Below are 15,542 nucleotides of genomic sequence, written 5' to 3'. Positions count from 1 at the left end.
CTTTCGTGGGTATAAATTGCTGACGGTTGCTGGGACAAAATGCACAATGGTACCTAGAGTTTGACATATTAGCGAAGCCGGCCTCGTTTAGAAAAGTTGCTAAAGGGTTTAGTTCACAAAGAAGAAGTATATGACATCCAGGCACCACTTTGCAAACAAGCCAAAACTGGAGGCATTATTAGCATAACGAGCTCTAGTTTGTGGACCATTACGTCACATGTGAGTGAGTAATTAAGCAATTGTGTTAGGAGTGTACAATTATTAGGTAGGGGCACGGGCAACCCCAAAGTTTGGCGATTTGCTCTAGGCCTTTTTTTTTTCTCTCTCTCTCTCTTCTTGCTCTCGTGAGATCCATCCCTACTAAATCTGACAAAAAAGAGGAGGACCCATCCCGCAACCTAAGCAACACGCTGCAGGCAGGACACACATGATGCTGCTCCATCAGTGCACTACCGTTTACCGACTGATGGGATGGGCATGGCCTCACCGTGACCCCCATGCTTCATGGTTTTTCTCATGCATGCATGCTGTGATGTTGTGAGTGGATGCATCATGCCTGTGAGATTCCTTGTCTTCTGTACGTATTACCATGCTGGGTGTGCATCTTCTGATAAGTGGTATCAAGATTACAGACCCTATGTTCCAGTAATTAATGAAGCTCCTTATTCTAAAAAGAAAAAGATTACAGACCCTATGCCAACAGAAGAGATACAATGACTGGTTGCAGAAGACTAATATTCAGATCAACGAAGAAGCAATGGCCCTCAAATCAAGACTGAAGTTTGAGCTAATTTGCAGGACCAGGCTGATAACCAACCACTAACCACTCTGATTTGGTCAGTGTCTAGTGCCGAGAAGGCAATTCCAAATGTGTATCTTTCTGTGGGGAAGTATGTGCGTTTCCATGTTAGCCTGTATTCTAAAGCCGAGGCATCTCATTAATATGTGCTTCCTGATTAGAGAGAGCAGCCTGCTGGTGTTAGCTAGAGATGGGGGGCTCGAGACAAGGAGGGGTCAAGCTCGGGGAGGTTTCTTTTATCAGACCTGTCGTTGTCGTCTCTTGTTAATAAGCGCTGTTGGTCACGGAGACGTCGAGTTCTATGGGGGTACCGACATGCCAACTAAAATAACATGCCAGCGACCAATATTACTCTTGTCTCTTGTGAAGGTGTGCCTAGTAGGTACAAGACTCGCAGCCCTAATTCATTTTTATCATTTGTGTTTTCGTTTGTTGCTCCTGATGATCAGAGTTGCTTTTTCACAACGGAATTGGAGTGATTGAAATGTTTGTCAACAGAAAACCGAGCCAACGGCCAGTGGGACGGTGGTACCAATCATGCGTGCTTAATTTGGGGGGATAGATACTTTAATCTATGGTCTTCTTATCCACTGTGCGTGTATTTGAATACTGGGTAGTTGTCTTGCGATACTACAAAATCGTGAGGGTTTACTCGAATGGTAGTCGTCTAGTACCTGGAGCGTCCGTCTGAACGGAACAGGGCCAGCCGGCCATAACTGACTTGGATGCGTCGCATTTTAATAGAGGCAACCGGCAACCCTTACGGCGAGCAGATTCGCTTGTCTCACCCCGTGGACACACCTGCCGTTCTTGCTCGCTCGCCTCTGCTCCTGGAGCACGTTTGCTTTGGAGGAGCGAGGGAGGGGGACCTGCTTTTTGACCAGCGAAAACATTTGATCCTAGCCCATGCGGTCATGCCGAGAACGTTTGGTCTGCTCCCCCCGGCGCGGATATATAGTGTGCCTCGGCCCCTTGGCCCATATGCGGTGCTCGCACCGCCACGGCGACGCAGCGGCGGGCGCGGCCGAAACCCGTCGGAACAGCGGGAATCATGCCGCTCCGCGCGTGTCGCGCTCTGTTCGTGCCGCACCTGCAGGCTGCAGGGGCTCGGGGTGCATGGCGTCCGGTGTCGCCGCTCTCGGCTCTCGCACGCCGCGCGCGCGCGCCTGCCGCAGGTCAATCGTAGGCCTCGCCCGGCTCGATCCGCGCGCGGTTTGGTTCCGCCGAGGTTTACGCGCTGTCGTCAGTCGCCCGTCAGCGCTTGCCTCGCGCGCGCCGGCAGCTGGCGCTTCCTCCTCACGCGCGCGTTGCGTCGTGCGCGCGGTTGTGCGGCTGCCACCGTCGGCCGTTCCCCGTTCGCCAATGAAATTATGAAAGGACATCCACGATAATTTCTACGGGGCTCCTAGCTAGCTAGGGAGGAGGAGGACTTGCGAAAAGGGAAGCACGTTTGGACGGCGCCGCAGTGGGGGATCAGGCGATCTGCTTGCTATTCAGCTCTAGTAGCTTCTCCTAGCTAGCACTGTTTCGGAACGTGAAGTGAAAAGCCGTTGCATGCACACGGTCGGAGCTCGAGCACGGAAGGGGAACAACGGCAGGCGAGGGGTCTGGCCAGAAGTCAAAAGAGAGAGGTGGCGTCTCTCAGTGCGTTCTTGACCCATGCGCATGCTCCGTACACCATACGTGCCGAAAGGGACATATATACGTGGCGACTGGCAGTACCGTATCGCGTAGCCAGGTAAGTTGACATCATGATTGTAAAAGTGGGCACCAGAGAATGAACTACACGGTGGAGCTACCCACCACAACCCACTTCCCACCACCGGCTGGGTAATTCCACAGGAGCTTTCATACAGCTCTGACAGTATGCGTGCACGCCTACCATATCAACATATCAACATAGGGGTGTTTGTTTCCTAGACTAAACTTTAGCCCCTATCACATTTGATGTTTGATACTGTAGAAGTATTAAATATGTATTAATTACAAAACTAATTGCATAGATGGAGGCTAATTCGAGAGACGAATCTATTAAGCCTAATTAATCCATAATTTGACAATGTGATGCTACAGTAACAATTTGCTAATGATGGATTAATTAGGCTTAATAGATTCATCTCGCGAATTAGCTTAGAACTTCTACAATTAGTTTTATAATTAACTTATATTTAGTCCTTCTAATATCCAAATATTCGACGTGACAACAATTAAACTTTTAGCCTAAGATCCAAACACGCTAGCGAGCAGTGAACGGTACGTGAAACAGCAGGTAGGTAGCTAGCTAGCAGTGGAACCCAACACCAACAATGCAGCAGCGGCGGACCGACAGTGATCCGACGTGGGCCTCCAAATATGATGTCGGCTCCAGCCCATGAGCGAAGGCCACACACGTGAAAACGTCATCCGCCCGCACAGCTAGCAAACAATTCCAGACCACACTAGCAAGACCTTCGCTTGTTGACGCGAAGCCACGCCGAAATCAAAAAGTGCCGCGCCCCTTCCGAGTCCTTTTTCCACGGACGCGAGTTCGCTTCTCCCCTCGCTGTTCCTGCCGTTACGTGGATGCCGGGCAACATGTGTGTTCCAGCCCTCTGCTCGGTTGCCGGTTGCCGTTGCCGCACTACCCCACGGTCGGTGGCGGTGCGTGGCTTTTCCGCGCTAGTCTCCGTCCCCATCATTCGCGCGCCATCACCGTGGTGGGATCACGATCGAGGAGCTGCGTGCAGAGGGGAGGGAGGGAGACGACTCCTTGACCTGGCCTTCACGACCGAGCGAGTGGCGGTGCATGGATGTGCTGCGCGCTCCCGTTCTGCGGCCATCCCCATGGGGAACTTTTGCCGGTGGCCACCTCTTCCACCAGACACGCCTCCGGAAAAAGGGTCTCCAGTGCCATCGACTCTGCACGAAATTCCTTTTTTTTTTACAGAACAATCAAATTTCATTCAACCTCGGATACGGTGATATCGCCGGTCACCGAGTCCTTAGGGTTGATTGTAACGAACTTGCTGGCTACAAAACTCATAGCTACGCGTTAGTAACTCTGAGTGATAAACCCCATTTGGATTGATTTGCGCTAACAATTTTTGGTAGTCTAAAGGAAGGTTCTCAATCATATGGTCACCGTCGGATCTCCATCCAGCGACCGATATCAGGTGGGCTTTCGGGGATCATTTACAGGCCCACCCAACAAGTTTCAGTTGACCAGGCCCACTAACGTTCAACCAACGTGTTTTTCCACTACTATTCCCTTCTTGATGGAGTACCATACTATACTGACAGCCACTACTATAAACTGTAGTTCTGTCAAGGTACTGTCATGGTCCTGTGTCTGGTTACGCTATAAAACAATGCCAGGAACTGCTCACCTGAATCTCCTAGATTTTGTACTCCCTCATTCGTTATTACGCGTATCCAAATCGTTCTGAACTCCTGATCACGCAGGCAGCAAACGACAACCGGGTAAAAGACAAGCAAGCAGATTAGCTGTAGATTTACATATTGATTGCGTACTGCAGACTTGGTCATAGAAATGGAAAAAAAAAGGCCGGAGGGCGGATTAAAACCTGGTCATTCGAGTGAAGGATCGGCCATAAAGGAGAGCCTTTAACCAAAAGATTTGCTAGGCCAGCAGGCCCCAAAGCAAATTAAAAGCAAGCAGAATGAGTGGCAGTGCTACCATAATTTGACAGCCAACTGCCGTCAGAACTATCATTTCCACTGCTGCCGCTGAGTAATCTTCATCGATCACGGCTAAAACCCTATCCAGGTTTGCGTGCATGGGGCCTTGATGTCCTTCTAAAGGATTAACAGAGTGTGGCGAACTCATTATTGTCCAGAACATAAGAATGATTTGAAAGTTCGATCGGCCACCATATCGTCCATAATTCCATACGGAGCTGATGGCTGATGGCTCGTACGACGTTCCTACAGCAGCTTAACGGAGCTGTAGCAGCTGACAGGACGTATAAGCTAGTGGTCTTGTTGAACCAGAACCACTACTGGATCGGGGTCAACGGATTATGGAAGCCACAGAATTCCAAGCACAAAAGTATTGCTCCGGCCACTAGGAACCACCAGTCCACTACCATTCTGTTGGATCGGGCAAGCTAACACAAGCCTAATAGCTGCTAGTCTGACCTAGCTCGATTCCACTCACGGCATGCATGGCACTATGGCAGGTAGCTAGACGATGAAGCTAGTACTTGCACAAAAGACGCCCTACAAATTTTCATCTGTACTGTACAGCAAGTGCCAGGTACAGGAGAGGAGACCCTGCACTGCACCAGTGCACCTGTGGCCAAAGAGTCGTAGGGCCCATCGACCAGAGCTCGATCTCTCTCGCGTCCGTCGTCCGTGCTTAGCCTACGTAGAGTAGGGCCAGGAGTCGTAGGTCTGCGTGGAGGTGGTTGGCCAGTGGCGACGACATGTCCTTGCTCCCATAGTCCCATCTAGCGAGTGTGTCCCGTACTGCCCAGCCTAGCTGCCCGAATGCCTGATAGAGATGTCTAGAGAGTAGAGAGAGAGCCGGAGAGAGGTGTGTACGCTGCAGAAAACAACCCGGAGAAGGAGGAGAGGGAAGATGCATGGTTTCCTCGACGAGCTCCCTCTCTTCCTCTGTCTTGTCGCTCTCGGCTCGTGCAAGCCCCTACCCCAGCTCCCATCTTTCGCTGACCGTTTCTTGTCCCTTGGTGCTTGGTTACTTATCGCTAAGCTCCAGTACTCGATCCTTGTACACAGCTAGCTAACATCTCACACTTTCTCGTCATTTGTTTCGAGCTCTTGCTCTACGTACACACTTTACACGTACTCTCTCTCATGTACTCGACCCATGCAATGCATGTGCTTCCCTCTCTCTCTCTCTCTCTCTCTCTCTCTCTCCTCGACCGTCAAGGCGTCAACCCTACAAACAAAACAAAACAAACTTGTGCCAGAAGCAAAATACTAAACCGGCCGGCCGGGGCGGCGGGCCGTGGTCGTAACGTAAACCCTGATCGATGTGTTCTCTCTCTCTTCTCTCTCCGTGTCTCCATTTATGAGCCATGATGCTGCATGCCTGTATCCCGTATTTATTGGCGCGCGTCTAAAAGGGCAGAGGGCGTGGCATGGGCAGCGTGGCGACTATACTATGGGGCACTGTCGAAAGGGGTTTTGACCGCGCGGATCACTCGTTTCATTCACAAGTTCTGGCGCGCGACAGTCACTCACTCGAGCCTCTGCATGACCAAATGGAACTACAGTTACCGCATTGACTACGCCTCCAAATACTGTGCTCGGCGAAGCAGCTGCTAATCCAGCACGTACAAGAACTGTGCAGCTAGCTGAGACCTGTAAGCATTGCATTTGGCTCCATAACCAATAACCTATGGAGCAGATTAGATCAGAGGATGGAATTGGGGTAACTTGTTGTGACATGTATTGTTGCTGCCCCAGTTTCACCGTGGTGTCAAGCTAAAGGAAAACGTGGGTGAAGCAAGCCAGCTTTCAAACCAAATGATCCACGGTCCTTGTGGGGGAACTGAACAGCAACGAAGCGGCCGGGTGTGTCACTCTGTGCGTTGGGCCCGTGCTCACCAAACTTTCCATCTCCTCCGCACCTTTTTGCTCTGTGACTGCAAAGTGGCCTGGGTGTGGGCGTTTCCTTCTCTCCCCCCGTCCTTCCTCTCTCTCTCTCTCTCTCTCTCTCTCTCTACCTCTTTCTCTCTCTTCCCCACGGCTGGGGCGCTGGGCTCGGCTGGGCTGGGCTGCTGAGGCGGACAGTGGCAGGGAGGCGCAGAGAATTGAAGATCCTTCAATGCGGTTTGGTGGCATCCCCCCACTGGCCCCTAGCTGCCCTCTGCGCCTTGCCTCTTCTCTCTGAGCGTGTGGAGCCCTGCAGAGGGAGGGAGGCATGGGCTGATGGGCGCGCGCCCCACACGGCCACACCACCTTCCCACCTACATAAAACCCTTTGCAGTTTTGCAGCAGCGAGAACCTCCAGCTACCTGCAGCTCCTCCCTCCGAGCCTTTACCCGCTTTGACTCCACTCCACAACTCTACTGTTGTCTCCACTGCATCCGGGCTCCGCTTCCTCCGGCCGCCCCCCCCTCTTCCCCTTCGTTTCATTCCCCCAACGCCTACCTAGCTCGATCCACACGTCAAAAGCCTTCATTCGCTTCCTAGCCAAGCCTGCCGCCTGCCGCCGTGCCATCGCGGGCGTCGCCGCCACCGGCCACGCCGAGCTTGCTTTGCGCGCGCGGCATGAGGGCGAGGCGGTGGTCTCGCGCGGCGGTGGTCGCGTGCTTAGTGCTCCTCGCTGCCGCGTGCGCCGCCGAGGCGCGCGCGGTGCCCGGCGCGGAGGGAGCCGGCGGAAAGGCTGCCGCGGCCCCCGACGGCGGGAGGCGGAGCGCGTTCGACGTCGTCGTCGTCGGCCTCGTCAGCATCGGGCTCGGCCGGCGGTGGCGCGCCGGTGGCGACGAGCTGGTCGACGAGGACAAGCGCCGCGTGCCCACGGGGCCCAACCCGCTGCACAATAGATGAGCACCGTACCTAGCTACTAGCTAGCTTCTTCTTAAGCTACAGCCATTACTAGCTACCGTGCGTGTCCTGCCGTGTGGCCGGCCGGCGCGTCCTTTGCCGTCAGCGGCCTGGCGCGCGAGCTGGTCTCGCTCGCACGCGCCCGTGCATGGCGAGGTGGAGGAGAAGAATGAGAAGGAGAAGAGAGGAGCGTGTAGTATTTTACTATTCCCTTCTGCTTCCCTTTCTTCTCTTTTTCCCTGCTCTTTTTTTTCTCTCTCTCGATTTCTTGTGGCTCCTTTTTTTTTTTTGCTTGTATTGATTGGCTTGCCAAGTGAACAGCAAGGCTATTCTGTTGATTGAAAGAGATAGAGATATGGGTATAGTGTTTCTTGTTTGATCTCCTTGTACATATTTTGTTATCGATTCTACATATTTGTTCGCCTGAATCCAGTCTCCAGGCCGCTGTGCAAAAATGTTTGAGCAATTTCCACTTCTCTTTCTTCCATTTTTTTGCTCTACATGAGCAAAGTGGATGGACTCGGTTGGGAACGCAGCCGCGCGTGGAAGAAGTCTATTTTTTTTTTGCTAGAAGAAAAAGGTGACGTGCAAAATTGTGGATTTCGTTTTCTCTTCACATAGCAAAAATTGTGGATTGAGGTATACGAAATCGTGAGTACTGACACCAGAAGGGAATGGATTGGAGGGAGTCTTCTCGATCAAGAGATCAAGACAAAGGTGATCTTTTCCCCCCCTTTCTAAAAGGTGGAGGTAAGTGGTGAACACATTGATCGACCACCTCCAATGGCAATTAATGCTCCTCCAAGTTAGGGGGTGTTTGGATACGAGGTGTTAAACTTTAACAGTGTCACATCGGATGTTCGGATACTAATTAGGTGCACTAAACATGAGCTAATTATAAAACTAATTGCAGAACCCTGTGCTAATTTGCGAGACGAATCTATTAAGCCTAATTAATCCATCATTAGCAAATGGTTACTGTAGCACCACATTGTCAAATCATGGACTAATTAGGCTTAATAGATTCGTCTCGCGAATTATACTCCATCTGTGCAATTAGTTTTGTAATTAACCTATGTTTAATACTCCTAATTAGCATCCAAACATCCGATGTGATAGGTGTTAAACTTTAACAGGGTGTTCCCAAACACCCCCTTAGCATACGTTTTTTTTCCTTAGACACTGATCTTAACCAACTGCGTCACTGCCTTCTTCTTTTTTGGGTTATTCCTTTCTTTATTGTTCCTCAATAAAAGATCAACAAACTATGCCTATTCATGACGAACATTCCGTACATGTACATTCCTGTCAAGTAAAAAAAATCCACGAAAAGTTCTTTATCTTTTTCTGATGCTTGCCCCCATGAAAAGGGTCCCAACAGATGGGAATGTGAAATTCATAAAGAAGGTTGAATTTGTATCACGAAGCTTATTAGCCAGTTCTGGTGGTACATGTAAGATTGTTAAATTACCTTTTTACTTTCACGGACAATAATTTTTGGGGACCTCGAATTTGCACTGGTCCAAGAAATAATTCTACTAACAAGCAAGAGCGAGTTGATCTCTCTTTTCCTTTCCCCTTTGAAACAAGATTCATGGCCCCGAGCATTGTAATAAGTTTTTCGTCGAATATACAAGAGAATTATGCATCTTTATATTAAGGTAGAGAAAAATTGGTAACACAACGCGTCTCATGAATGAGCGCCTTACACGACATGATGAACGATCTAGTAGCTCTAAGCTGGTCTTGAGCGCTGTAATAAGTAAAAGGTCTTAATTACAATATTGAGGTGTGCGCTAAATTTAAAATACGCATATAACTTACAACGCAGACAGATTAAAACTTGAACAGGCGATTGTCAACTTTCAACTCAACATTAGCTCTCAGGTAAATCGAAACTATATACAGCAATCATGTCTTGAACTTTCAATTCAAAACAAAGAAAGTACTGACTTTTTTTTTTTACTTTCAACCCAAAAAACAAACTCTAGCTGTAAACCTTTAACGTTACAGGTGAGATTTAATTTGAAAAGGAAAATCAATTCAAGTTTGCCCATTTCCAACTCGATCAAAACCCCATCTAAGAAATTTCAGTCCATGTCCAGATCACTATAGCTCATGTACGGTCAAGATTTGGTGGGGGAGGCCAGCACTAGCCGAATGGGGGCGAAGCTATTGTCTACTGGTTCTTAGGTAAGTGGTAGCTTCACGTGCAGAAAAAAATCAATAAGGACGTGGTATGGATGCAATTCCTTCCGAAAGGGACGTATGATCGCCGGGAGACGTAGCTAGTGTGATCCAGCAACATCCTATCTGCACCATGAAGTTTCTTTTTCGAGCTATAAAGTGTGCAACATCAACTGCGAAACTTTTTCCAGCAATGCAGATAAACTTATTACGAGACTGAAAATCTACCATCTGCAAAGTTTACGATGTAGACAAACAACTAATATCAGAAATGCAAAGTTTTCGCAATACACGAAAAGAGAGAGAGAAAAGAGAGATAGAAGCAAAAAAGTTAGCCGTGCCATCTGCGCAGATTCAGTTTACTGGCAAAAAGGATTTACGAGCAGGCAGAAGCTGGGTGTCCAATAACTACGGGATGTGATTTATCAATGGCAACATCCAGTGGCGTCGATCATTAGCTACTGCCGGTGGTAATGGTACTAGCCCTGATTACTGGAGCTCAGTAATTGCCCCCCGACCTGCGCGAGCAAGATCGATTCGCTGTCAGTGTTGACGACGCTGGACAAAGACGCGATCTTTCCCGTCGAGATCTGTCCCCCTGCCACCATTGCCGGACTTAATTCTCCGCGATGAACTGGCCGGACCGGGCCGATCAGATGCGATCACAATTATTTGCCGGCCGCGCCGTCGCCGTCGCCGTCCGTGTCCACGCTCACGCGCGCGCGGACCACCCGGCCGGTCTCTCTTGCCGTTGCCGTCGCGGTGTTACGTGCGAGAGCTCCCCCTCCAGCTCTCGAGACCCCCACGTAGCCTCCTGATGACTGTTCTTCCACAGGACCTCTTCCACAGGACCCCAATTATTGATAATCAGGAAAGGATCGATTGGTGTTGCAGATGCACGCATTGCTGTGCGATGGACGTGTTGGAAAATGACCTTGCTGAGATCGTCTGGGAGAAGACACAAGACCGGTCGCTGCGGCCGTATTCTCTTGGCATGGAATTGTCGCCACGTACAACGGTACAAGTACAGCACTGTTGGTTATTGATTGTAGGAGCCTAACATTAACTTTGTGAAATCTCTCATCAATCACCACAGATGGGAGTACCACGTACAACCTCCAGTACCATCAGTGTCGAGCAGAATTCCACACTTGATGCTGCTAGCTATTACTCCACTTAGGAGCACTGAATTTAGTCTGGGTGCCATCTGACAATGGCAAAAAGTTGTCGTATAGCAGTATTGCTAAATGAACTTTGCCCTAACTTTGATTTGCAGGATGCGGCGTATACGCGTTGGTACTTTGGTAGTGCGTAGGCCTCTGGTGCTGTTGCCTTGCAAGTGCCGTTGGACGAGGTACAGCACAGGGAATTTCATTTTGGAGGACATCATGATGCAGAGACGGAAACTTTGGCCTGCATCTCCCTGCGGATTTATTTCTCGCCGCTGCCATTTCCGGGGCTCTGCGGCGGACTGCGGGGGAGGAGGAAGGGTGGAAAGCGGCTTTCGGCGAGCGCCGCTGCCCTGCCCTGCTCAACTCCCATCCCAAGTTCCCAACTGGAAGGCCGGCCGGCCGGCCACAGACAGGGCGGGCCGGCCCGGAAGCCGCGGCACGTGACGGGCACACAAAACTACCTGCATCCCCCCTGCCACGCGCCCCGCTCCGAGTCAGTCAATACCCTTGATTGCCCTTGCCCCCGTCCGTTGCCGGGTTGCCTAGCCGTGTCGTGTTCGTGTCCCCATATGATCAGATGATCAGATCGATAGACAGATCAAAGTGAGCTCGAAAGAGATCTTCGAATTTCTCAGCCATGAAACATGGGTGTTACTGCTCGTAGTACCTCATGTTAGCGTCGTCTTGCACGGCGGCCGCTGCCATGCCGCCGATGGACCCGGAAGAGACGAGACGAGCATGATTACTACTACACTAGAGTACTAGTCTACTGCTACTAACTTGATGGGCATGCATGGCAGGTGCCAGGAGCTCATGGTGTTAAGAAGCAGGAAGAGGATCCAGCAGCAGAGGTGGGATCTCTGGGTCATTATCTTATCGGAACCGGGTGGCGATTAACGAGCTCCGTACGTACGGGGCCAGGGCCGTTAAGCCGGCCTGCCGCAGCGGCTAATTGGATCGCCCCCAGCCAGAGCCAGGTGTGTGCCCCAGCGCCCAGGGCTCTTTTTCAGGATTTCAGATTCAAACGATCTCGGCGCATTCAACTTCCCATGCCTGACTGCCACCATCAATGCGGTTACCCTCTCTTTTTAAGCAGGAAAAGGCAAAAAAATTTGGACGTGAGGAGTAAATGCTCGTTCTCTTTTGTCGTGCTACATTGCATTTGTCCAAAACAAAGGTGTCCTGTGTGTACGCTGAAAACTGTTTTTTTTGGGTAGCGTCAAAATGCAATTGACACATTGTACAAAAGATTTAAGCAATGAATTTAAGGGCTCGTTTGACAACTCGTTGTAGCTGAAACAGCTCCGGTTGTGATTTTTTCGGTGGAGTAGCTTCTCTGGTGGAGCTAAAGTCATTCTGAAAAGCGTTCGGCAAAACGACTTTTCTTGTATTTTTATGAATGGATGTAAAAGGTCAAATGTCATATATGCCCTTAGCTACGTAATTTGGATGTACCATGAGTTTATGTTTGCCCTTAATTATAATATGATTTGTCATATAAAATGAGAAAAAATAATGAATAGAAATTAGATTAACCAATAATGAATAGATTGCTATAATTCCCTTTTCTTCTCTTGTTTTTTTCATACATGGATGAAAGAGGTAAATGTCCTTGTACATGTGAATTTTATATTTTTCTTTAATATGTTATTTCATTTGAAAAAAATGATTAGTGAATATATGATTAAACAATAATTTCTCTTTTTCCTTTTCTTTTCTCTCTCTCCATTTTTTCTCCCCTTTTTTTCGTGCCTTGTCCATTCCTCACGGCCTCAAAACGTCCTCATCCTTTCTTCACGCCAGGCTCTGCTCCACCGCCGTCCCTGCTCCTCCTGGTCCACATGCCTAGGTGCTACTGCTGCTGCTAATTCGCCGCAGTCCCATTCTCCCAGCCGAGTGATGCTACTTCCCCTCAGCTGGGTGCTGCTATTGCTGTTTTGTCATCGCTGCCCACCACGACGCTGCACCGTACCTGACCCTCGCCCTCCTGCTCCATCACCAGCCGCGTGACGCATCCCCTCGCGCGCCTTGCTTCTTCCCCGCCGCGCTCTTTCTCCACCGCGCACCGCATCTCCACCGCCGCCGCCCTTCCCCGGGATGCACCGTTGACATGCGCTGCTCGGGCGGGGGTATTTTTGCCAAGATCTCGAGAGGTGGGGGTTGAAGCCACAGGGAGCCCCTTTTTTTGACTCCCTCTCCGTCGAAAGGCTCCAGAGAGCGGGATTTGTGGGAGCTTCCACGATGAAGTTGTTTTGAAGGTACCTTCCATCAGAAGTTGGAAAAGCCATCGATGAAACCTTATTTTGTTACAAGAACGGCCAGAGGCCAGCCCTCCCTGGTCCCTATCCTAGCTGGAGTACTAGTACCATTTATGCCTGTTCACTATCATTCCGTTGAGAAATTTTACCCGAGGGGGGTGAGATTCCCATTCAGAGCTTCGCAATATTTTCACTGTGCTCTGTGGAGTAGACCGGACGGTCTAGACTAGACCATAGGCAGACACTGGTCTGAGCTATAGGTTGGTTAATTTGGCAGAGTGTAGGTGAAGGCAGGTCAATGCCGAGGGGAGGCAATCAGAGGGAGAATGATTTTTTACTATTGATTTCCATCTGTATTTTTCTTTCCGGGTACGATTCATTTGATGCGTGTTGAGAGGATCGATGCGATGCGAGTGATTGCAAACTACAAAGACTGTCTCGGCGTCATGTCGTGCTGCTTCCTTGTAGCCTACTCAAATCCTCGGGAATTTCAGCCATCATTTCGGAGTTTGATGTAGTATTGACGGCACTTTCACATCATGAACAATCAGATCCCAGGAACAGGTGTTTGATATCAGCGGCTAAAGTTTAGCAAAACTCAGATTGGAGAAGAATAGGCCCGCGATTCCGTCATGTCATATCGATGTTCGGAAAGTTTAGTCATGTCATATCGATGTTCGGATACTAATTAAGAAGATTAAATATTAGCTAATTATAAAACTAACTGTAGAATTCCTAGACTAATTCGACGAATCTATTAAGCCTAATTAATCCATCATTAGCAAATGGTTACTATAGCACCACATTATCAAATCATGGACTAATTAGGCTTAATAGATTCATCTCACGAATTAGACTCCAGTGTAATTAGTTTTATAATTAAACTATACTTAATACTCTTATATACTTAATACTCTTAATTACTATCTAAACATTCGATATGACAGGGCTAAACTTTAGCTCCCCTGGAGCCAAACACCCCCTTAGGAAGAAAAGGAAAATTGAATTCGTTTTCCAAGCTTGGCAATCTTGTGGTATTTCTGAGATAGTCCAAAATATGAGTTGGACATTTCCTCGGTCCAAAAGTATTAGAGATCGTGTTGACATAAAACTCAAACATTAAACATCATACATGTACAAACAGGACTGTCATTTTACAGCATTTAATTTATTTGGTATGCAAATAAACAGGGGCGGAGCCAGAAAAAAATTATAGCTGGGCGACTTTTGTAGGGGTAAAACTAAACCAAAAAGTGGATCAAGAATTTATAAAAATGTTACCTTAAATTTGAATAGTTCTTGTGCCATATACATCGCAAAATACAAAAAAAAAATTAATGAACCGCATTCTTAGATGAAAATGTTGGGTATTCCAAAGAAATGTTGTATCAACTTTTTTGATCAACTAGTCTCATGAGAAATGTTGAGGCAGTTATAAATAGGTAAAGTAAAAGATGAATAAAAGAAACATAAATAGAAATAGAAAAGAAAAGGGAGAAAAAAAATGAGCCAACGTCATTAGGTCGGCACGTAGCTATCAGCTATGCAGGACCTGCAATCAGCGTCTACAAGCATTCACAAAGAAAACCTTCAGGACTCGATCCAGCTAGAGCTGATTTTTTTTTTATAACAGCTAGCGCTGATTTGTGTGGGCTAGAAGACCACAAAATGCTACGATTCTTGCGGCAATGTGGGCCGGCCCACGAAGAAAGGAAGAAGCAAGGTGCGGTGCGCTTCAGCACGTGATCTGGATTATTATCATCGGATTCATCGTCTCAATCTGGCGGTGTCGCCTGCAATGGCAGTCTAGGCGTCAGGCCTAGGAACGGAGGGGACAGCGAGAGGCAGGAGTTCGACAGGAAGAGGAAAGGGATTCCAGGCGAGCACGCCGCCGGTAGCTGGGGCGGCCGCCCCGCCCCGCCTACACGTGGCTCCGCAAATAAACGTTGCTTTTGGTTTACTGAGGTTCACCGAGGTGCACCTCTGAACTTCCTTGGTCTTTTTAGATAATAAAGAAATTATTCCAGGCTTTGCATGTCTAACTATTCACTATTCCAGTATCAGCTGATGACAGTGGTAGAAATTGCAACCAAACTGAAAGCCAACAAATAGCAAAGGTTCAAAGCAACTAAATCCAAAGCAAAAAGGTCAAGTACCAAGCCTATTAATAAGCTTCTTTTACCGGTAGTGGTGTTAGAGAGATGAGTTTGCTACCCTCCTTTGCACTTCACACAACATTTTCGAAAAATATCAAGTCATCCTCTTGACCAGTCCAGATTTATTATATAAAAAGATTCAATATTTTAGGGTGCTCATCAACTAATTTCAAAATACAGGTAAAAGAGTACATAATTTCTTTTTACGAAATACTATATTTTTATTTAATAATTAACAAGTTCATGTACAACTGTCTAGTTCAAATGTTGCTCATATCCACAAGGGAAGGCAATTAAACATTTCCAAATAGTCAAATTATTACATGAAACACCAACAAACTTTCGATTACGAACCGTGGAAAACAAAAACACCGAACAGTTAGCCTGATCGATGAACAAGGGATCACTTTGCGTAATACAGCGATGGATCAAGTCCATGGCCATGAAGAGTAAACTA

General features: G+C 48.4%; 1 protein-coding gene across 1 annotated transcript; it reads left to right on the top strand.

Annotated features, from left to right (window-relative positions):
* The first annotated feature begins 6,746 nt into the window (after positions 1-6,746).
* LOC101763478 lies at positions 6,747-7,740 on the top strand. The gene has a single exon (XM_004960090.2). It carries the CDS (start codon positions 7,037-7,039, stop codon positions 7,313-7,315), a length of 279 nt encoding a protein of 92 aa, XP_004960147.1. The 5' UTR covers positions 6,747-7,036; the 3' UTR covers positions 7,316-7,740.
* The last annotated feature ends 7,802 nt before the right edge of the window (positions 7,741-15,542 follow it).

The sequence above is a fragment of the Setaria italica genome, chromosome III, assembly GCF_000263155.2.
Source record: "Setaria italica strain Yugu1 chromosome III, Setaria_italica_v2.0, whole genome shotgun sequence".
In the NCBI taxonomy this organism is placed as follows: Eukaryota; Viridiplantae; Streptophyta; class Magnoliopsida; order Poales; family Poaceae; genus Setaria; species Setaria italica.
This window is presented reverse-complemented; position numbering and strand designations above follow the sequence as displayed.

Bases quoted from the DNA above. Each gene is read 5' to 3' on its own strand.
- LOC101763478 (XM_004960090.2), top strand. From the start codon at position 7,037: ATGAGGGCGAGGCGGTGGTCTCGCGCGGCGGTGGTCGCGTGCTTAGTG.